The sequence below is a fragment of the Prionailurus bengalensis genome, chromosome D4, assembly GCF_016509475.1.
Source record: "Prionailurus bengalensis isolate Pbe53 chromosome D4, Fcat_Pben_1.1_paternal_pri, whole genome shotgun sequence".
NCBI classification, from domain to species: Eukaryota; Metazoa; Chordata; class Mammalia; order Carnivora; family Felidae; genus Prionailurus; species Prionailurus bengalensis.
The window spans coordinates 41362717-41384743 of record NC_057359.1 but is presented as its reverse complement, the minus strand read 5'-3'; the positions used below and the strand labels follow the sequence as shown (position 1 = coordinate 41384743).

General features: G+C 39.1%; 1 protein-coding gene across 7 annotated transcripts in view; it reads left to right on the top strand.

Moving 5' to 3' along the window:
• Nucleotides 1-20868, top strand: part of BNC2 (basonuclin 2) — a 439383-nt gene extending 418515 nt beyond the window's left edge. For 6 of the 7 annotated variants that reach the window (XM_043567349.1, XM_043567348.1, XM_043567346.1 and 3 more), the window contains one exon: nucleotides 10799-20868. In XM_043567349.1, the coding sequence (XP_043423284.1) occupies nucleotides 10799-11459 (661 nt within the window). In that variant the 3' untranslated portion in view covers nucleotides 11460-20868. Of the gene's footprint in view, nucleotides 1-9187; nucleotides 9222-10798 lie in introns of all 7 variants that reach the window. The other variant, XM_043567350.1, reaches the window with a different exon arrangement.
• The last annotated feature ends 1159 nt before the right edge of the window (nucleotides 20869-22027 follow it).

Sequence of the window (22027 nt, the reverse complement as noted above, 5' to 3'; positions counted from 1 at the left end):
CCAGTTTGAGGTAACTATTAGTCTATTTACCGTAATAAAATTAGCTGTCAAATACAGTGCACTAATTTTCTTCAAATACAAGAGACCATTTGAAGGCATCAGCCATTTCATTTACTATACGTTTGCCAATCAAACTGAAACTCTCCTTTTCCAAAAATCTTTTCTAAGGTGAAGTTGTACAGGTCCTCTGACACTTAAATATTAAGAAAGAGATTCCCCCCCCCCACCCTTTACTCTATTTGGTTTCACAGTAGAAGCCAGCAGATCAATAGGTCTTTTGTACTTATCTCCATTACTTTCCATCAAAGGCAAACAAACAAAATAAATCCCCCTTCTGAGTAATTGCTAGTTGTGCCCTCCTCAAGCGAAACTTTGGTAGTAAGATAAACTTCGGTGTCATTCCTGTCTCTGGGGTTCTTTTTATACACTGGGAGAAGAGCAATGAGCAAAACGGTCTCCTTGTATCATGGGGAGAGACTCTGACAAGCCTAAAGTGAGCCTCGGATCTTCCTAATGATCTCCTGCTGGCCCAGCTGGATGTAAGACAAGCTCATTTAAGCCTCTGCTGACCTTTCAACTCCTCCACTCCAAGAACTACACCAGTCACTTCCACCGTCTTCCAAACTGAGCACCAAATAGACAACACCACTTAATGGTGGATGAATGACTTCCTTTTCATGATACAAAGAGATTCTTACACATTCTATTGATGAGAGTTATATTAGATCTCTTATTGATACACAGCTTCCTACACACATAGCTGCAACACAGACATGCTTCCTACATACTCCTTATTTCCCTTAAAAGGAACAAGCTATTACTCTTGCCGACATTATCTTGAAAATTCAGGCAAAAATTGCACTTAGAACAGAATGCACATACTGAGTGCACAGGCAGTATTTTTCATGATGGCAGCACTTGGAAAGGGTCATCTTCCTGATTTCTTCCTCTCTTGGGTCTGCCACCATCTATTTGACACCCTGAGAGACTTTACTGGTCATAAATATTCTTGTACATAATTATTCGAGATACTTGTTTTGTAGATAATCTTTCCTTACAAAACATAGGCCATTCTCACTGAAAGCAGATTGTAAGACTGCACACATACATTAGCAGTTGATCATATCGGTACTGATGAGGGTGGTTCTCTTTCAGGTGAAAGCCTTCTTACCAGCTATCTCTCACTATGAGTGATCATTTGTTGTGCTAAGAGGAAGGGAGACTTTCCTTTCTGTATTGAAATTTCTTAGTGAAGTTTTGGCTAGAAAGCATTTTTCTTCTTTTAAAAGCTTCAGAAATAATTTAAATAATTTAATGTTTTTGCTGCAAGACTCCCACAAGATTCAAATAAACGAATGTGGCAGAATATGAAAGGAGTTTACACTTGCCAAAAAATTACAATGTCATAAAAAAGGGATTTAGTAACTTTGATTCTTGAGTGCCAAGGTGTGTGTGTGTGTGTGTGTGTGTGTGTGTGTGTGCGCGCGCGCACATGCATGTGTGAGAAAGAAACAGCCTGCGGAAGAAGAGGAAAGAATACTTTTTAGGAAAGGATGATTTTTCTTCAGTTACTTAACATAAAACTACACTTTAAAAAAAAATACCTAGATTTTATGTCCCAATGCAAGCTGCTTGAATTAAAACAGGAGTTGTAAATTCCTGGTAAAAAGCTGTTATGCCTGAAGTGTTAGTGATCTTAACTCTAGTACTTTATGGAGTTTATTACTTCTTTTATTAACTAGGGGGAAAAATGTTACCCACTTCTAGTTTAATTCTTTTTCTTGCTTGCTCTAATTATTTTGACTTTACCTTGGGAAAAAAAAAGCCAAGTGTTTCTAGCTGAACGTATATAAGTGATGCTTCAATTTTGCTAGAGCATATATCAATCTGAATTATTACCAGCTATTCAAAAATTATGCTAACGTTCTAATCTAAATGCATCCACATAATGTATATGTGTGTTTGTACATAAACATCCACATAAATAAGAATATCAAAAGACAGATCATCCTTAATAGCCAGAATAGACATCTTCATCTTGGAAAGTAATGTATGAAGTTACTTTATCACATTGATGGGAAATAACAAGGGTTTGTAAGTAAAAGGAGACAGATTTGGACAATGAGAACAACAGACATTCAGAAGGAAGCCTCTTCGTTTTGATGGCCAGCTGAGGGGGGCCGCTCTGACCCTGCTGCCTTTTTAGTCTGCTCTGTCACTGAGGGGGCACTGGTGGGTCAGTTCGCTCACTAGTAATTGTGTTTTACAGACTTCTAAAGCAATTGGCTCAGTCAGTCCCAATTCAATAAAAGTGGAGAGCAAGAGAGAGAGCACTTTTGTTCTATTTTTTACTTGAAATTATTTCATTCAGCAGTCTGTCTTTTTTATTACCAGGACTTGACATTAGCACTCCAAGCTATATTAGCATCCATTTCAGCAGTTCAGTAATGGTATTAAAAAAACACTTAACTTCAACGGTGAATGGTTGTATGACAGTACCATAAAAAATCCACATTAAGAAAAAACTCATGTATTTGTCCCAGCAAATTATTTTTCACTTGTTTAACCACTTCAAAACTATGTTCTCATGATGGGTATTCACGAGGACCTTCTTGTTCTCCAAAGCAGCCAATGGTGGTGCTCTGTTGATTAGGGAATTAGGGAAAGAGGAGAGGGAAGTCAGTAGGGAGAGGGTAAGTAAAGATGCTGTTTACCGTGTAGTTAGATTACCTTCCATTCATCAGCAGAGATGGAATTGGCAACCTCAGAGCACCCAAGGTGAAATTCTTGGATCCTCATGTATAGCTGGGATTTGATTTTGAACCCAACACTCTCTAAACTTGGGAGCAAAGCCTAACTACTTTGGCACTGCAGTGTGCTCATAAATGACTACATTAGGTTCTAAATTTTGATTAAACATTCAGTAATTAATCAATGGTAGACATGAAGCAGTTGGCAAGGTCCAGAGCTGCAAAATGTTTAAGACATAAAACATTACGAAGTAATTAGAATATGCTCCTTCAAGAGAAGGATTGCCTTCAATAAAGAGGTAAATGATAGCATCCTGTTTATTGTGGACGTAGGCAGCCAGAGCGATATGATAAACTGCTGGAGATACACATATCAGTAATCATCCACATTATTAGTGCCATTAATCATAATTCCAAAAATATGACAGCAGCAGCCAACTTTTTGACCAATTTTGCTTCTGCCTGTTGGCCATTATAACTTTGCTAATAGACTGCAGAGCTCCTGTGCGTGGCAGTTTGCGTTGAGAATAGAAGGTTAATTATATTTGAGCTGCTGATTTTTTCTCTCCTTGGAAAAGGCTTAGCACTTTGACAATCCCAGGAGCTCACTGTTGTTAAACCAGTAAAAGTACTTTATTGAAATTTTCTTTGTTGGTCAGGAATGAGGAGATGTTTCAAATGAGATATAAGCGCCAGGCTGGGATAGCTGCTAATGTTTCTTGCTCCAAAGTGATCCTGGGGCAGCAAGATGAACTCAGTGGTTTCTTTAGATCACTTTGTTCTCTCATTTCTCTTTTGTAGGTGGGTAAAAATTTCAGCACTACATGGTGGTACACCAGGGAATCCCACAAGATTAGAGGTAGTCTCAGTATGTAAGACTAAGAAGTTGGGGGAGTGGTTCGTAATATGGAGAGAAATAAGCACCTTTTTAATATAAAATTCTGCTTTCCCCTATGCTTGTGGAATAAAAGGTAAAAAAAAATTTGAATGTTTCTAAAAATTGAAATGTTTAGTATCATAGGTGTATTGCTGGTTTAGTTAACTGAAGTTTTCGTGTTTTCATTAGTAGTTTTAACATCATTTAACCAAAAGCATAAATTAGAATTTGTGCATTCTTTTTGTTCATGTATCTTAAGTACTTTCATTTTCAATATAGAATTCTAGATGAGGCCATACCTAAATAATAATACTGATGATCTATGAAATTCTGTCCCTTCCCTTGAGGAACTCATACATCCCTAGTGCTATCTTTTTAAAAGATCTGAAACTAACCGTTTTAATGATGTAACGCATTTTGAATGTTTAGTCTTAGGCAGTATCTCCTTTGGAAAAGATCTCAAGAAGAAATTGAGGTTTCATGTTGTACATGTTATTTTTTAAATGGCAGAAAGTTTTGAGTGTCAAGAGAAAAATTCATTCCTGTTATTTTACACATGTCTTCTAAGCTCTTTATAAAAGACTGTAACACAAGGGTTGGAAGACTTGAGGGTTAGTTCATCCAAGGTAAAAATATATTTATATATAAAACTCAGAATTATAGCTCAGCTTCATTTAGTTCCTTAAAAGATGCCGGTGTTCATGGTCTTTTTCATACCCACCAGTAGTAGTAAACTGAGCACCATATGAGCTGCCTGATTGAGGAAATTTCCAAATATTGTGAAAACATAACCCTCTTCACAATGCAGCACGCTCCTGTCACGTTAGAGTGCAACAGGTACCTATTGAATTCAGTCAGCACCCTGGAGAAGCCTTGATGTTGTCAGATGCAACTCACAAGTAAAATGGTTAGGGAACAGGGCTGTTGGATATCAGTTCTACACTTAACCTGAGCATCCAGCATACACATTTTCCATCTACCAATCTGCCTTCCCAAATGCCATTACTACATTAACATTTTTTATGCATTCCACAGCAATGACAAATTGTTTTCTAACTGTAGCACCAGATTTAGTATGCGAAAGACACATTTGCCTCTGCCAACAAACCAATAATTCTCACTAACATCTTCAGAGTTACAACATTTATAAAGTTGCAAAGTGGAGTAAACAAACCATCTGTTTGGCTTTTCCATATATGTCATGCTTTCTTATTAGCATATTACGATTCATTTAGTAAACAAATTTGGTGATTTCGTTCACGTCAAAGTTAGGTCGGAAGCTTGAAGATGATTAACATTGCTGGGACATGCACATTAATACATTGCTTCCTCGGCAAAGTTAAATGGCTTCTCAGGAGAATCACCCCTTGTTGACAAGATGAGACTGTCAATTTTGTTTGCCTGCCACATTAGGGGCCGTGAGGGGATGGCGGGCTCTGAGAGAGGGGAGTCATGTAGGCAGCATAATTCACTGTGAATTGAGAAAAGAAGTCTAATTCTGATAAATGGTCGACCCCAATACATCCTACCTGTTATTACAACAGACGTGCCGTATCTGTGCAGTAAATTAGCTAAACCCCTAAAGAGTTTGGTGGGAGCTTATCTTCAAGTGAATAATTTGAATGTAGAGGGAACTGTCTGCGTGACCAGTATGGATGATTTGTTTTATATTGAAAGAGATTGAAGTGACTGAATTTCATACTTTTAATTTGCAAGAATTTGCTTAGCTTTTATTTCGTGCATTTCATATGTACTTCTTTACTTTTGGGGTTTTTTTAAGCATTCACTAAAATTTTACATTCAGTTTTTGTATGTGTTTGTGAGCTAGAGATGGTTTTCAGCTCTTCTGGAGAGAATCTTTAAATAATATCCTATAGAACAGCTACTAGTTTTGCAGAAATGTATACTATCAAAAATGTCATTTAATTCACAGAGCTGTAAGCCTCCTACCATTAAAACAAAAATTTGGGAGAGTTAAATCCAACAAATAATGTCCTAGCAATCCAGGTCAGAAAAGAATTAATGAGAGGCACAGGTTTTAATTTTTAATTACTGTGGATTTGGATAGATGATGCACGTTTCTATTCAGGAGTATTGTTGATTCAATATCCCATAGTACATTCAAATCTGGCAGCCAGGTTTTTCCAGATTGGTTATAAATTTACTTCTCTACCCCCATATATGCATTCATACACAAGTATACATACACACACACACACACACACACACACACACCATATATATGGTATCTGTTATGTGTACGTCACTGACATTCTGGACAGTATAATTTGAGAGAGAGAGAGAGAGAGAGAGAGTGTGTGTGTGTTGAGTGGCAGAGGTGAGCAAGAAAATAAAGACAAAACCTAATCTGAAATGGAGCCTCAATTCCATTTCACCTAAAATATTGCAGTTAATTAATAATCAAGTATTTAGTTTAAGTTTAAAATGGTTCTATTCAAAACTGATTCGATATTGGACTTCTCATGTAACCTATGGCTTAATTCACTATATTCAGTTTTGACTACTATATTCTGATTTTCTAATTTGGGCATGAACATTTTTTTTAAAGTTATTTCCCTATATATCAAAGTCAATGTTAAAACCTCAAAACACTTTTTCTTTAAAATCTTTTTAACTTTAATTTTTATGAGTCAAACATTGCATTAAGTGGGCATTAGAACAAGAGGGACATGAGAAAGGAAATGCCCCGCAAGACTTACTTTCTCTCACTTGCATTTACTTAACTGTGTTTGATGAATTTAGTGTCTTTGGTGGTTGCATGGTAGTGTTCTTTTTTTAATTGAAATATAATTGACATCAGTAAAATTTTTATTAAAGAAACAGAAAAGGAATGGTATCCACTTTAGTCCAGTTACAGCACTTCCACTCAGCATGTCAAGGAGTTAATATTGGTTTTATGACCTCCCCTACCCAAGGCTTCATTACTTTTTGCTTTTAAGAAGAATCTTAGTTTTCAAAAGGCGTTTGGTAAACTCGTAGTGTGGAGGGAATAGTAAAGAGTACAGAGATTCAGAGGAAGCTGTTGTAATTCCAAGCACACCCCAAGTTATAGGACTAGTTCATGTCTTAATTATATAGCATTTCCATGTACCACACTGTGGTATTAATAGGGTCAGAATTACCCTTTGCTGTATTACCAGTGTCTTTTCTTAAATATTCAGTTATGTGCTTCCAGTCTTGGGATCATTGTGTTTTCTTTTCCTCAATGCATTTTGAGAAAAGCTTCTTTAAGACTTGTGCATATTATTGATTGAAGGCCAATAAAAGTACTTTCAAGTGTCTCCTATGTGCAGAGTATTCTCCTTTACTGCAGGAGACTGGAGATTGAATGAGATTTAATTTGTGTTCTTGTTGAAAGTGACTATCTTGGGGCTACATTTTGGACTCCTCTCTTAGTGAGTGCTACTGTACTCATTAATTAATACCAGATCCCTACCTAGTAAGACCAGATCCTTACCCTTTCTACCTAGGAACTCATCTTCTCTCTCCATCCCAGTGACTTTTTTTTTTCTGTAAGAGGAATTTGTATCTGAATATAGGCATCCCTATCTAATCAAAGCAAGTAGAAAGAACTTTCATACTCTGTATGTTCTTATAATATTTTTGTTTATGATTGATTATTTCTCTTTTCTGGAGATGAATATTCACAATAAGTCTGTTTCTAGAAAAACCACCTCTGTCTCTGGAGAGCACAAAATTGGTTCCTTCGTAGATGCCTCCTTCCACTTACTACATACACCTTGGACACTGCTTCCTCTACTAGGGGTCCTTCTCCTATTTCCAGCACTTCCTGGCTTTCCTCCCATTTTAGGATCCTGTTCTCTTCATCTGACAATCGGTAGGCATGAGTTCTTTCTGTGTCTCTTCCATCTTCCCTTTCTTTTTGCCCTTTTAATTTTGCTGATCCAAATAAACTTGCAAGTTGCTGTTAACCCTAGGTCTTTGTATCTCCTCATGAGGACAGTGTTTTATGACAATTAATGGTTTGGATCGACTGATTCCAGAGTCCAACAATAGGTCTTTGTTAAGCTGCCTTTTGTCTACTCTGTAGAGACTGAACCTAACCTCTTGAGGGACAGGATCAGTACTCTCTAAAGAATAGGTCTGTCTTCTTTCTCTCCTCTCGCTTTTCCTTTTTCTGCCCTTGTAATACTGTGTGAGTTTGTTAGAAAATCTCCAACCCCACTATCATGAGAGTGAATGAACAGACTTTCCAAAGCCTGTTCTTCCCTGTTCTTCCCATCCCCACTTCAAGTGTTTTGCATATGATATTTAGGACAATTATTAAACAAAAATGAAATAGATTAAGAAATGAGCATAAAAGAATCAATTCTCTTGAACTGTGGTTGCATAATGGAAATCGACTACCATGAATGAACCCATGTACTGAAGTTATGAACAGCAGAGCTAATGCACTGCCATGAGTTCATCTTTATTATTGCATTACACCTGAATCAATTGATAAAGTAGCCTTTTTTTTTAAGCAAGGGATAGCTCTTAATTGAATAAAAGTCAATGTAATTATATTAGCAGAGGCCAACAGTACTGCTGACAGCGGAAAAGGGACACTCTTGAACGGAGTGCCAGAGCTAGTCTACACATTTCTGCACATCGTTTGGTTGACAGATATTGAGGGCTGGTACATCATCTAATTAGATTACAGATTTCTATTGCTGTAAGTGAGAAATGAAGAGAAACTTCTCTTCCTGGTAACATATCAGTAGAGATGTGTAATTCACAAGTCATCTTAGGAAAGAAGTGTCCATCTGGGTGATCAGTGTGTCCTTTTGTTAATGTTAATTTATTCTTATTCAGTGTGTCTGGATGTGACTGCTGTGTGTCTGGCTGCTGTTTTCTCAGCAGTGAATCTAGGAAGTGGTAACTGCAGATGTGTGAGAAGCAACAGAGTTCTAGATTACAATCATTGCAAAATGTGTGCTTGTGAAATTAAAGTGGGGAGGGTGTTAAAAATAATAAGCAGGGGTAGGATTTCATGGGCCACTTATGGTTGGCAGATTGTTTTATCGACAGGGTTATTTTACATAGTGTAACTCTGTTTCCACATTCTTACAACTCTGGGGGGTGTCACACCCGCATGTCAGGGTAGGCATTTCCTGTACTTTGCTTATTTGGCACCCTGCACTTGGAGTCATCTGCCATCTGACACCAAGGAAACGGGAGCAACAGTGTCAGAGCAGGGACTGCGGGGACAGCTTCTGTTTATCACTCACGTATTTGCACACTGCATGCATCTGAGTAGAACTCATTTATAGATGATGATGATGCTGTGAATTTGGTTTATCTCAATTCAATTCATGATTTTTGGATGGTACAGCTGATCTGAAAATCATCAAGACCGCATATGAGATGATCGCTTATGACAGAAATGATTTTGTGATCAGAACATTTTAAATCCCTATTTTATTGTGTAAGTTTTTTTAAACCAGATGTCTAGAATGTGAATTTGTTTTCTCTCTCTCTCTCTTTCTCTCTCTTTTTCTCTGTCTCTCATTCTTGCTTTCTTTTGTGATCGATTTAGCAAAAGATTAGAAAGCTGATCTTATTATCACAAGGTAAGCTCAGCCTTCCTAAGTGCAGTGTGGAGAGGGCTGCTGCCCCTCTGCCCCTTAACACCCAGAGTGCTAAATATTGTCTTGTGTGGAAAGGTGGAGAAGTCTTTCCTACCTTTCTTGTCTCTGAGGCACATACCTCTCAACCATCTCTAAGAAATTAGCCATGCTTGTCACCAAATGGAGTGACTCATTTTGGTCTTTCATACATTTTAATTATAATCAGGAGGTCTGTTGAATGTTATACTGGCCATTCTAGGTCATTTCTATTATCACAATTACTTCTTCAAGATGGAGAGCTTCCGCCATTCCCGAGAAGCTTTTATGTATCTGTGTATTTACTTATTGGTTTATTTTTTTTTTTGGAAGGGTAGCCTTCAATTTAGGTACTTGTCAAACATGTGAGAATTGCAGGTGGAGAGAGGTATATGCCCAAGGGCACTTTAAAAATAAATGGGGGGTGTAAATACAAAGGCAATGTTTTCAGAGAGATAATAACATATCAGGCTTTGTAAATCATGACATCCGGATCTATGGATGCTGTGGGACAAATCCTATTTTTTCTTTTTTTTTGCACAAGCAAAGCATTTAGTAGAGTAAAAGTTTTGCTTGTCTTAGAAGTGCAGATTCCAGTTGTTAAAGTAGAGGGACTGTATATTGTGCTTAATTTGGGGGGTATTTATTGTGTGGGTGTTTTTTTTTGTCTCTTTGGTTTTTTTCTGTTGTTAAGTGTGATGTTTTAAATGGTGGGTGGGTTTTATTTTAAAAAACAATTTCTGTTTTTCAGGTTTTGTTTTAAAGGATTACATTTTAAAAGTCGAATTACTTGATGAAAGCCTGTTCAACTCTAAAAGGCAGCAGTTTCTGAAAATTAAGTCTATTTTCCTATTAGATAAGTTGAGATCCCACATTATTCTGAGGAAAGGGACTTATGATAGTCTGTAACCCTATTTCAAATTACTAATCTGTAAAACTAAATTTTTCCTACATAAAACTTGAAGTGTAGGAAGGTGAGGGGGAAAGATTTCATTATTTTTTGAAGTTAAATCGAAATTATCTAGACCATTTACTTTTTTAAAAAAATGATCTTTTTTATACCTCTAAATAAAGTGCTACAGGACAAAAAGAGCTTGTTTTGCTTTGTGGGGTTTTTTTTTTAGGTGTAAATTCAAATTATTCAGTTTAGACAGCAGAAAGTTTCCATTCTTTTGTCCTATTTAATATATTCTGAAATCTCTGCCATGAGATTCTCTGCAGCTGATGCTGCTACCTAGTAAAGCTAAGAGAACTGTCATTGAGAAAAAGGTGCATGGGCTTGCATTCATCCTACCATTGAAGAATTTTACTCTTATGAAAATGATGTTAATGAAAAGTTCCCCTTATTGCACTCCCCACTACCACTTATTCCAAAATCCTGAGGATGTAGGGAAATGTTTGCTTTTATAATGGTGTAATTAGCAATGAATGTGCTTATTTGATGCCTGGTGGAAGCTGAATCAATTTTAAAATGTTCTCCTTTTTCTCACCCCTCCCCACTCCCTCTACACCTACCCCCCCCCCCTTCCCTCTTGTTTTCCTAGACACAGTGCCAACATAAACCTGCATCGCAAACTGTTGACCAAAGAACTCGATGACATGGGCCTGGACTCAGCGCAGCCCTCTCTTAGCAAGGGCCTCCGGGATGAATTTTTGATGAAGATCTATGGTGCCCAGCACCCCTTGGGGCTCGATGTCAGGGAAGACGCCTCCTCTCCCGCAGGGACTGAAGACTCCCACCTGAACGGGTACGGGAGAGGCATGGCGGAGGACTACATGGTCCTTGACCTGAGCACCACCTCTAGCCTTCAGTCCAGCAGCAGCATCCATTCTTCCCGAGAATCCGACGCAGGCAGCGACGAGGGTATTCTTCTCGACGACATTGACGGGGCGAGTGACAGTGGGGAGTCAGCACACAAGGCCGAGGCCCCTGCCCTCCCTGGCAGTCTAGGGGCTGAAGTTTCAGGATCTCTGATGTTCAACAGCTTGTCCGGGAGCAATGGTGGGATTATGTGCAACATTTGCCACAAAATGTACAGCAACAAGGGGACTCTGAGAGTGCACTACAAAACTGTGCATTTGCGAGAAATGCACAAGTGCAAAGTCCCTGGTTGCAATATGATGTTCTCCTCTGTGCGAAGCCGAAATCGGCACAGTCAGAACCCTAATCTCCACAAAAACATTCCCTTCACTTCAGTAGATTAGTCTCAGAATGGACACTACAAATGCCAGCTCTCACCAGATGGCCTACATGTTTGAACTGCCATAGTCAGTGTGTGCTTGTGTACCTGGGTGTATGTGTGTGTGTGTGTGTGTGTGTGTATACACATGTACGCCTCTGTGTCTACTTATACACACACACACACACACACACACACATTTTCTTTTCTTTAGATATAAAAAGATAAACACTAGGTGCTTTTGAAATTGTTTTTCTTTTTCCTTTATAGTTTTGGGAAAGGGGTGGGATCTTTAATTTGGGGGTGAAAACAAAGTACCCTTAAAACACACATACACACACACACATAAAGTGTGCAACCGGCCCAAATTCTGACAGAATTAAGAATTCTTAGTCCTCTGCAAAGGGACAGTTTCTTGTACCCATGACTGTTGCCTGCAAAAAAATAAAAGGGAAAAAAAAAAGAAAAAAGAAACAAAAAAGGAACTTCTAATAGTTGTCTTTTGTGAACTTTAAGGTTTTGAGAGAATCTTCAATTAAAGCATGGCAGATTCACCTGTAAATATTTAGCCTTGAGAGGCCAATGATGTAAAGCAATTGTATTGATGGTTGTTTAACTCTTTTGTTTAATTTTTACAGTTACATCCAGCTGTTAGATATGCAGGAAAAAAAATAGTTTGCTGGCTAGCTCTTTTCATTTATGTTAGCATTAATGCACATTTCTTTAAAAAAAAAACAACAAAAAAACCATGGTCTTGTTTTTACTACCTGCTAGATAGAGTGATAAGGAGGTGCTGGCATGCTTTACAGCACAGATCTGATTTTTTAAAATGTCCTGTACTAGTACATAAACCCAGTCATGCACTTTTTTTCATACACTACAAGGGGACGTGTAATATCCATGCTTCTTTTTTATCCTTAAACTATTGCCATACTTCAAGTAAGTGTCTTTTTTAAAAAAATTCACTTGTATAAAAATGGTCTGGTCAGTATAGGGCACAAATGCCAAACAAAAGTATTAGTGTTAACACAAAACTGCCAACTTTGCACAAGTTTCCAGGAAAGAAAATACAATTAGTCACTCAACATAACCACAGGCCAATTTGTCGGCCACCAGAAAACTGCTTTAAAAAAAAAAAAAAACACAACACTTGGTGATTCTTTCAAGTGCCGAATGTTATTAGAATCAACATTGCATCCTTCTTGCTTATATGTTAAGTTACATAAAAGGAAAACAAAATTATGTGGTGTGAAACAGCCAAGGCATTTATTCTTCAGAGGCAGGATAATATTTCAGGATACAAAAGCCCAAATTACTCACTATGGAACAAAGCTGAATGCAGTAACAGTGTTGAACACTCATTTGCAGGACCTACCCCTTCTCCTTTAAAAAGAAAGCAAAAGTCTGAACTGGGTTGGTCTGTTGTATGGCTGTGTAATTTGTTGCAAGTTCTGCAGTAGTCCTATGATTCAGGCCTGTCTGATAGACAAAATCAAAAGACATTTCACAGCAGCAGTACTTGGAAGCTTTGAAAACATGTGCTGAACTTGAATTGAGCAACACTCCTTTCTGAAAAGCCAGACGAAGGGGGGTTTAAAATAGGATCTCTCACTGTTGAGTGTTTTGTGTTTCCCCACATGATTTGTCAGAGAGAAATGAAAGCAAGCCTGAAACCAAGCAATTGAGAGTGAGAAAGAGGGGGAGGCGATTCTCCAAACCTTTTTTGTTTTGTTTTGTTTTGTTTCCGATGTTTACACATGTTGCCTGAGCTGGTTAACCACATGGGCAGCCCTCAGCTACCACAACATACTCACTAAATGATGATATTTACTCAAGTTCAGTCTGCAGCCAAAACCATTAGGATGTGCACTGCAGACTGTGTTTTGTTGTTGTTTTTTTTTCCTTTTTTTTTTAAGGTGGGGGTGGGAGGGGGGGGAGACAGATAAACAAGGAATATTTTGTCTAACAGTACACAATAATTTAAAAGAGAATGTATTTCTTTTCTGCATTTAGTGGCCTCAAACATTTCTCTCATCAGTCTAAAAGTTAGAAATGCCCCCCTTTGTTTTAACTTTGCATGTTGTTTCCATTTTTCATATGTTTTGTAATTATTTTTTTCTATGTTCACATCAGCATTCACTTCCGTTAAATTTGCCAAAGGAAACTGTTAATATGTTTCTGTTGTTATTATTATTCCTGTAGGATTTATTGTACCTCACAGTATTTATTGTTTCCAAAAATAAGCATCATTAGTTGAGGATTCAGTATTTTTATTTGTAAAAATTTCAGAAACAATAGATTCTTAAAGATAAGCTAGACTTGTCTAGAAGCTTCATCTTCTCATCTCCTTCAGAGGATACTATGGGGTTCATTTAATTCACTTTGTTCTCCAGTGAGGAAAGACCAAAAGTATTTGCAGTACAAAAGAAACCATATCAAACACTATGTCTGTTAAATGACAAATGTTTACGGTAAAAAGCTGAGGAATTAGTAATAACCATTTTTGTTTTCTTGTACCTTTGAATTCCCCAAAGTCTTAATTGCTTTATTTTGGTGTTGTGTTAAATTGAATAGACAGAGATGTTTTCCTTTGTTTTATACCATATAAGACTATGTACAGTATGTTTGTGAAAAACTGAACTAGAATAATGAAAGTTTGTTTGCAAACATTTTGGTCCTCTTAGCGTTCTCTGTGTTGTGCTGTTGCCCCATTACGAAATGATTCAATTCAAAAAGGGTGGAAAAAAAATGTTTTTAGTATCCCAACAAAAGATCATGGAAACACTAGCTGTTGGACTGTGGTAGGCTGAATTACACTTAGCTTTATGAAAATAACACATTTTTATTTCAGTGATTTTTAAAAATTACACTGTTGGTTGAGATATTAGAACTCATCTTGTACAGAATCAGTGTTTAGTCTGTTTAATGTCAACTAAAAGGTCAAATAGTCCTAGTGAGTGAATTCCATAGCTGTCAGCAGGTCACATCAGTAGATGAACCAGGCTTAGAACAAATGTTTGTTACTTGCCACAAACTGGGCTAATGCGGAAAGCCAGTTGGAACAGTCCAGAAGTAATGAGATTCTCAAACTAGAATTTCCCTCGCTTGGAAATTTGAATGTGTTCACCTGCATTTTGTCAGAGAAATGGCAGTGAGTCCTGGGCAACTGGCTCTTTTTAAGTATCTCCCCTATTTGCTACTACTTTTGTGCCTCAAGTGCCCAGATGTTATGGTGGCCTTCTAAATGGGTGAATAACACTTTCCAATATAAAGCCTATTATTGCTTAAAAGGGATGGGGGAGTGGACGGAAGCGGTACATGAAATGTAAAATTATGAACTGCACAGAGGTTCCCGTCCCAAAGTGTTGCCTGTTCTTGGGTGTGCGCCCGAGTGCAATGTTTGGCTTAACTGTAAACCTAGTTAAGATGGTGACCCCAAGGCTTACTTGCAAACAGGAAGGAGAAAGCATTTTAATCACTGGGCCCATCATCTTTGTCTGCTCCTACTTGTTTGTTTCCTCATAGGAGTTTTCTTTTGTGAAACTGTTTCTTTCGAGCTGCATCCATCCTGTGCTGGCTGAAAATTAACAGCGATGCAGATTTTCATCGAAGCAGCTTTTTCCCATTTGATTAATTTTAACCACAGTTTTGTCACAGGTAGAAAATGAGGCAGTATTATTAATGTGCATGTTCACTAGCTGATGTTGAAACTTACTGTTTTGATCATTCTAAACTATGTTTTTGTACATATCAGAAAGGCTTAGTCTGCTTTAGGGAATATCTGCATGCTTATGGAGGGGGATGACAAAGAGCAAGAGAAAGGATAGATAATAAGTAATTTGGTTTTTAAAATGTGATTAAAAAGCTTGACATTCTTTGTTCTGCTATGAAGTGTATTGAGATAAGTGAACCCAGTGTAACGCATCTCAGATCTTAGTCTAGCTGTCCAATTCAGCCTGATGGCTTTTGAAGGTTTGAAGGTATTAATGTTTTCCTTCTCAACGTGACAAACATCTTTTTTGAAAACATATTTAGCACAATGGTGCCACTGTCCTTGTAGTGTGATTTCTTTGGTCATGAATTTCCAGGCCCTGCCAATAAGAGGAGAAAGACACTTAACTGGTTAATAGCCCTGTTAGTGTATACATTGCTCTTAAAAAAGAGCAGTTCTAAGAATAGGCTGTTCTGGAGGCATTCTCCCCATTTTACTCAGGAGAACCCATGCCCTAGAGTGCCACCAAATAAAAAGTGACTTTTTGTTCCCCTTCCCATGTACACACCCCAGATGTGTACCAAGCAAACGGGAAAATGAGAACAGGGGCCATTAAAACATAAAGAAGCCAGTAATCAGATTGAGGTGGACACACTACTTACTGCTAAGTGTTGACCTGAGCAGTCCCAACTTGTACCTGGTGTGTTGGTGTTGGATTAGATTGGCTGTTAACAGAGTAAATAAAATTCAACTGTAATAAGACACACTAATCTATCATAAACCAGTCATCCGGAAGAACCTTTCTTTTATCCTATGGACACACCCTTTTTCTTAACTTTTAAGCAATTAGAACAAATGCCATTTAAAAAAAAAACTTCGAGTTAGAGGATGTTGCTATTTCTTCCCATTCTTTGATTTTTAATGGAAGGGGTCTAAGTGTGTAAGGAGGGCAATAAAAGGCAGGTACCAAAAAAGACTGGTGGGAATGAGTTTTTCCAAAAGCAGAGCAAGGGATACTGAGTAGGGGATAGGAACCTTCCCCGGTTGAGCGTAGCTGGGAAAGAAAATAATGAACTGGAAGTGTTTGTTCAAAAGAAAAGTCTGGTACAATTTTTCCCAGCAGTGGGTGAGAGCATCTCGATGCACTGCCCCGCAGAACCCCCTGTGACAGGTGCATCACTGCACCCCAGTCTGAGGAAGAGGGGAAAGCGAAGAAAACTTGTGGAATAACTGAGGATCCTTATGGGTCAGAAGAGCCAAGGGCAGCTGTGGGGTTTTTTTGTTTGTTTGTGGTTTTGTTTTTGGGTGGGAAGTGATGCTGGCGGCCCTTAGGAGAGCAAAAAGATGTGATGGGTCACCCAGGGTATAGAAAAAGCCAGTGGTCAAACTGAGCTCTTAAATGTCATTTCTCCATCATTACTTTGCCTGCCCCTGTAGCCATGACTGTACTGCCACTTAGCTAAAGACTTCTTGATCAAAATGTGAGCTCATTTATATTCCTATGAAGCATAAAAGTGGCTTTCCTGTTTGCATGTTTTTCCTCAAAGCTAAACCGTGTACTAGTCTAGCTCATATTAATATTAAGACCATACCTGATGGGTCTCAGACTCATTTCCCTATTCCCTACTGTTGGAGAGTTGCTCCCCAGAAATGGTAACTTTGGATTAGTATTACGTAAATCCAGCTGTAAAACTGACAGTGAATTAGTCTGTCGTCACTCTGCCCGAACATCCATCCTTCCTTGTGTCCTTTCATCATCCCCATTCTGTCCACATCTTGCACAAGATGATGCTTGTGCCCATGCGGCAATAACTGGACATGAAATACCATCTTTTGGCATTTGTTGAAAACTCCAAATGCCTAATGTTTTTTTTAATGAGCATTTTTACAAGTACACCAAATTGGATCAGCATTACTGTTCATTATAATGCTATATATATTTTTGAAGCAACATACTATAGTTGTTATAAAACTAGATTCTCTAAAGTGTTACCGTAAATTCATTTGACCTTTACTGCAAAAAAAAAAAAAAATACCTTTTTTTATATAGAGTATCAAGACAAGGCTCAGTCTGTAACAAATAGTGGACCATTACAGAAGAGGAAAGGAAAAAGCTGGGACTGAGCAGTGAGAAGCTTCAGTTCAATTTCACCTCATATCTTTCTAATAACTTACTTGTCATTTTATTACCTTCCAGTAATGTGAATGCTGCTGACAAGACTGTCACACTAACAGCAGACAACACCCTCTCTGCTTCAGCCCCAGCTCTCCTGGCTACTTATTGCCCTGGCCCTGAAGGGACACAAACTAATAGTGTGCTTTCCAGTTCAGCACTTGGCCATCAAATATAAAAGGATGCGTAATTGCCTGTTTATCCCTTGTGAAGGGGAAATTGAGTACAAGGACTCCGCTTTCCCACTGAGTTCCCTGATGTACACACACGTTCACAGTTCTCCCTCTCTCTCCCTTTCTGTCTCTCTTCCTCACTCTTTCTCCACCCCTCCCTTCCTCCTTCTTTCCCTCTCCTCTTCTTACTTCTTGCTTCTCTCCCTCCCTCTCTGCCCTCCCAACACACAAGCAAACGCCTACTGAACTGCACCTTTGGTGAGCCCAAGGCTGCCTCTCCATGCCCTCTCCAGCTGTTAAGTGGACAGTAACAAGATGACTTCTTAAATAAAGGGTCAGTAGAGAGACCCTGTGACAGAATTCTTTGTGTCTTTAGAATCTTAAGTATTGCAATTCCATGCCCACTCATTGGAGGGTATAGGGTGTCGCCCTATAACTCGAGCAACATTTCCCGCAAGGCAGTGGCATGGGAAGATTAGATCACTCCATATTCTAGAAGGAAAGCATTAAAATATTTTTCTTTCCCTTCACAAAGTGCACATGTTGGAAACAGACTGGTTGTGCCTGGTGGTAAAAGTTGTTGTTTTAGCTTTGGCAGCCAACCATTGGTCTAAATGTACACGCATATCTTGAAATGACAACAATCTCCGAATGCATAGTGTAACACGACAGATTAACCTTCGTTTTGTTACACTGGACTGACAATCTAAAAAAAAAAGTGGCGGGGAGGGGGGAGCATGGGGCTTGTTATTTTAATCACGAAAACAGGGACTACCCTATGTGTAAAAGGTAAAATTCTCCACGTTAGGAGAATGTTGGTAACTACGAGTACAGTGAGCTTTACAAAATAAAGTGGGGACAAAAGGTACAAAATAGGAACACATGAAAATGCTGCATTCCAAAATACCTTGAGCCCAAATTGTGTGTAAGTATTAGCTGCTATTTTGGTATAGTGAACTCCTTTGATCTACTAAAATGATGGTTGAGAAGTGGCTAGTTAGTGACCACGTGAAGCGCAAGATCGATCCGATCCGCGCGTCCTCCTTGCGGAACCCGGGGACCCCACGCTTCCTTCCAGCCGTCTGGCGGCAGGTCTGACAGAAGGTGTTGGTGCTGCAGTCACATTGCAAATATATTTGTCAACTGAACGAGACTCATGCAGGTGTGATTTTGATGTGAACATTTGGAAAGAGAAAAGCCGCAGACTCAAAGATAGAAAGCTTAACAGGTCCTTGTTGACAAACTCGTGTGAAATAATTTCATTAACCGGTCTGAGGGCTGGGAAGAAAAGCACTTTGAATAAGGATTCTTGGGGTCAGAGAAAAAGCAGTTGACTTGATGTTTTTTAAGTTCCCCCAAATGTATATAGTACAATCATTTATCAAACATCATCATAGAATCTTAAATTAATTAAAAACTCCATTGCCAAAATTGCACAGAATCTGCTTAACTAATATTAGCTTTTCCCCTTGAAATAACAGGGATGTTTGAGGACATTTCTAATTTTCTTAATGCTTTTTTTAAGTTTCATTTTTAAAAAAGAATCTTTGAAGGGAAGGAAGAGCAGGAAAAAAAAGGTATTTTAACAAAAATGGAGAGTAGATAGTATAAAAATATATTTGTTGAAAAGAGAATATCTAAGTGCTATACCAAGACTTTATAAGGCTTCCTGTTGCCAAATGTGATGTTGAAATAATGCACAACAAAGATGGCGAATTGATCCATTATTAACCGGCCCTGCCCACTTCAGTTGCGGAACGCAAGGATGGAAAGGTGACTCTGGGGAACCCCTGGATAAGTGAGAGAGGCCCTCTCACCTGGCCCTGCAAGTGTTTTCCAAAAGAGGGGGAGAAAACCCCACCCTGTTGGTAGTGCCACCTGCAAGGTGAGCTGACCTGGTGCAGTGTCAGTGGAAGCCTCGCTGCCTTCCACGCTAGGAGACAAACCATCCCCCGCCCCCCTGTGAATCAGTGCAGTAACGCTGAGAAGCACTGATTCATGAGGTATGATGCTCCTGCACTCCCAGACAATGTGCTGAGTTAATAGGTTCACTTGAGATGTATAAACCAAGGTTGATTGTTTATTTTTTTTCATCTAGTACTCAATTTGGAGCGTTTTTGCATGTCTCTGTACAGAGTAATCCGTTCGTCTCATTGCCTATCTTAATCTCCCCTGACTTTTCCATTATCTTTCCACTCCCGCCCTTTGCTCTTCTTCTGATCTCACCCCCTCCCCTTAAAAAAAGTCTTTTCTTAAACAAGAAGGTAGAACACTCCCCACTTCATTCTGATTTTGATCGCTTTGGAAACATTTGTGTGTTCTACCCTGTCCAGGGTTTACATAACATGAATTAAGTGAATGAGATGTTCTAGTATTATGTATTAACCTGATATGACTATCTAAGATTTATAATATATGGTGCACTCGCTTTCTTGTGCAAACTTTGGTTCAGCTGCCCTGCAGAGAAATCTTACCATTTTCCTACCGGTACCAGTAAAAAAACAAAAACAAACAAACAGACAAAAAAAAAAACAGTGCAGGAGAGCTAAATGTGGGTAGGTAGAAGTCAGAGGGTCGAGGAAATTCGAGGAACCAGGAGAAGACTTTGGTCTGAGGCCACCTGGGCCTTTCCTTAATGATGGAGGCAAGTTGGGACTCTGGGAAAGAAAGCTCTCTGTTCTCCTTTGTGGATCATGCAGCAGTCTTTCTAGAAGTAGCAAGATCCCTCACACAGTTGGGAGAACACGTAACTTTCTAATTCACCCCAAACCCACCGCTGTGTCTCAGTAACAAAAACATTTGACTCAACCTGCATATTTGACAGCAAGAGTGGCCAAAGGGAATTGAAATATCTTGAGGAAAAGGAATTTTCACCAAGGTATGTCCTTTCCCTCCCCCACCCTCCCAAATTTGGGGGGGGGGGGGTCTATGTGGGTTTTTTTTCTGTTGTTCTCATCTGCATCAAACCAGTCTCTTCTGCTAAGTAAAGCCTGTCGCAGAACCAAAGTCTGTACCACAAATGGTAGCTGCACCAAGGGACGGGGACAGCTTGCATCACCCTGATGTAATAATACTCGTGATGTCGGTAGCTTCATAAATACTGTATGTACCTTGAACAAGGTTTTTGTTTTGTTTTGTTTTGTTTTGCTTTTCGGTTTGTTTTGATTAGTAGTCTAAGGGAATTAAAAATTTTTTATTTACTACTTCCTTTGTTGTATTTTCTGTACTATAACTGTCTACAGTATGTCTTTTGCATAAAATGCATAAGGGTTTGGGGATGTAAATGGAATTTTATTCATATTTTGTCCAAATACCTCTTGTAATTTGTATCAGAATTCTTGTACAATTTTTATATTAAAGATTTATCAGTCACTGACCTCTTCTTACCTTCTTGATTTGGAGAAACCTCAGCAAACGCCAACAGACCTTTACAAAATACACTTAGTAACACTTCAGCTCACACGGTAATTCACCCTACTGAAGCACACTTGTTGTATAACTCAGAGTCAGTGTCCTATTTGGACCGAATCCTGGTATTATTGAACACACTTCTTAGGCAGATCAAGCTCATCTCTTGCTCAGATGGCAAAGCTGAGTCAGAGCTACGAAGATTCTAGCCAGTCCCGACAGAGCCCAGCAAACACTGCCCGGAGTCTTCCACACCAAAGCTATCCTTCGGGGGATGACTTTTCTGTCTCTCCAGAATTCCTTTTCCCTGAAGCCCTTTGTCCAAGCTCTTTTAGGGAAAGAAAGACCAAAGGAAGAACTTAGATATCTTTGCAACCTAGCTTTCTACAGATACATTTTCTTCCCTCCCCTGCCCTTTGAAATTTGTGGACAGCAGCCAACAGGATGATGACTATATATATTTTTCAGACTAAATGCTTGTGTTTCAGTTTACATTCCCTGGGCAGTGGTTTTCTGCAGATTGTGCTTGTTATAATCTAGAAATAAAACTAGCAGATGGAAAGATGTCATAATCGGTGACATTTCCTCCCCCTGTCATACTGCTTGAGGGACAATGGAAAGAAGCATAGAGAAGATGCTTTTGACTCAGCATTATTTACTATCACCCCTACCTATTACAAGCTTAAAATGTGGCTAATCCAGACTAATTTTTCCTGGAGTCTCCTTTCCCAGTTGGCATTTTCTGTTCTCCATCCCTAGAGCTGGATTTGCCCATCTCCCCAGTAAGTTCCACCCACTTCACCAATTTCCTCTGGTCCATCAGCAAGTAAGTGAGCTACCCAGACTTTATAGCGCACTGCCCACCACACCCCCCCACCCCCCGGCCCCTGCCCAAGGCCTCTGGTTTGCAAGGGGCTGGATGGGCTCTTCATACCCGTCTGGTTGCTGGCTGTCATCAGGCCCATGGTGAGGAACTGTCCAGCCAGCCTTGGACACCACAGACTGAGGGGCCCATGCAAAGCAGCAGGGGTGCCAGCCACCAAGCCTTGATGGGGTCTCCCTTCTTGATTGCTTTTGAGCACCCATAGGTGGGTTTGGGGGAAAGGGCGAAGAAACGAAAGGTTAAA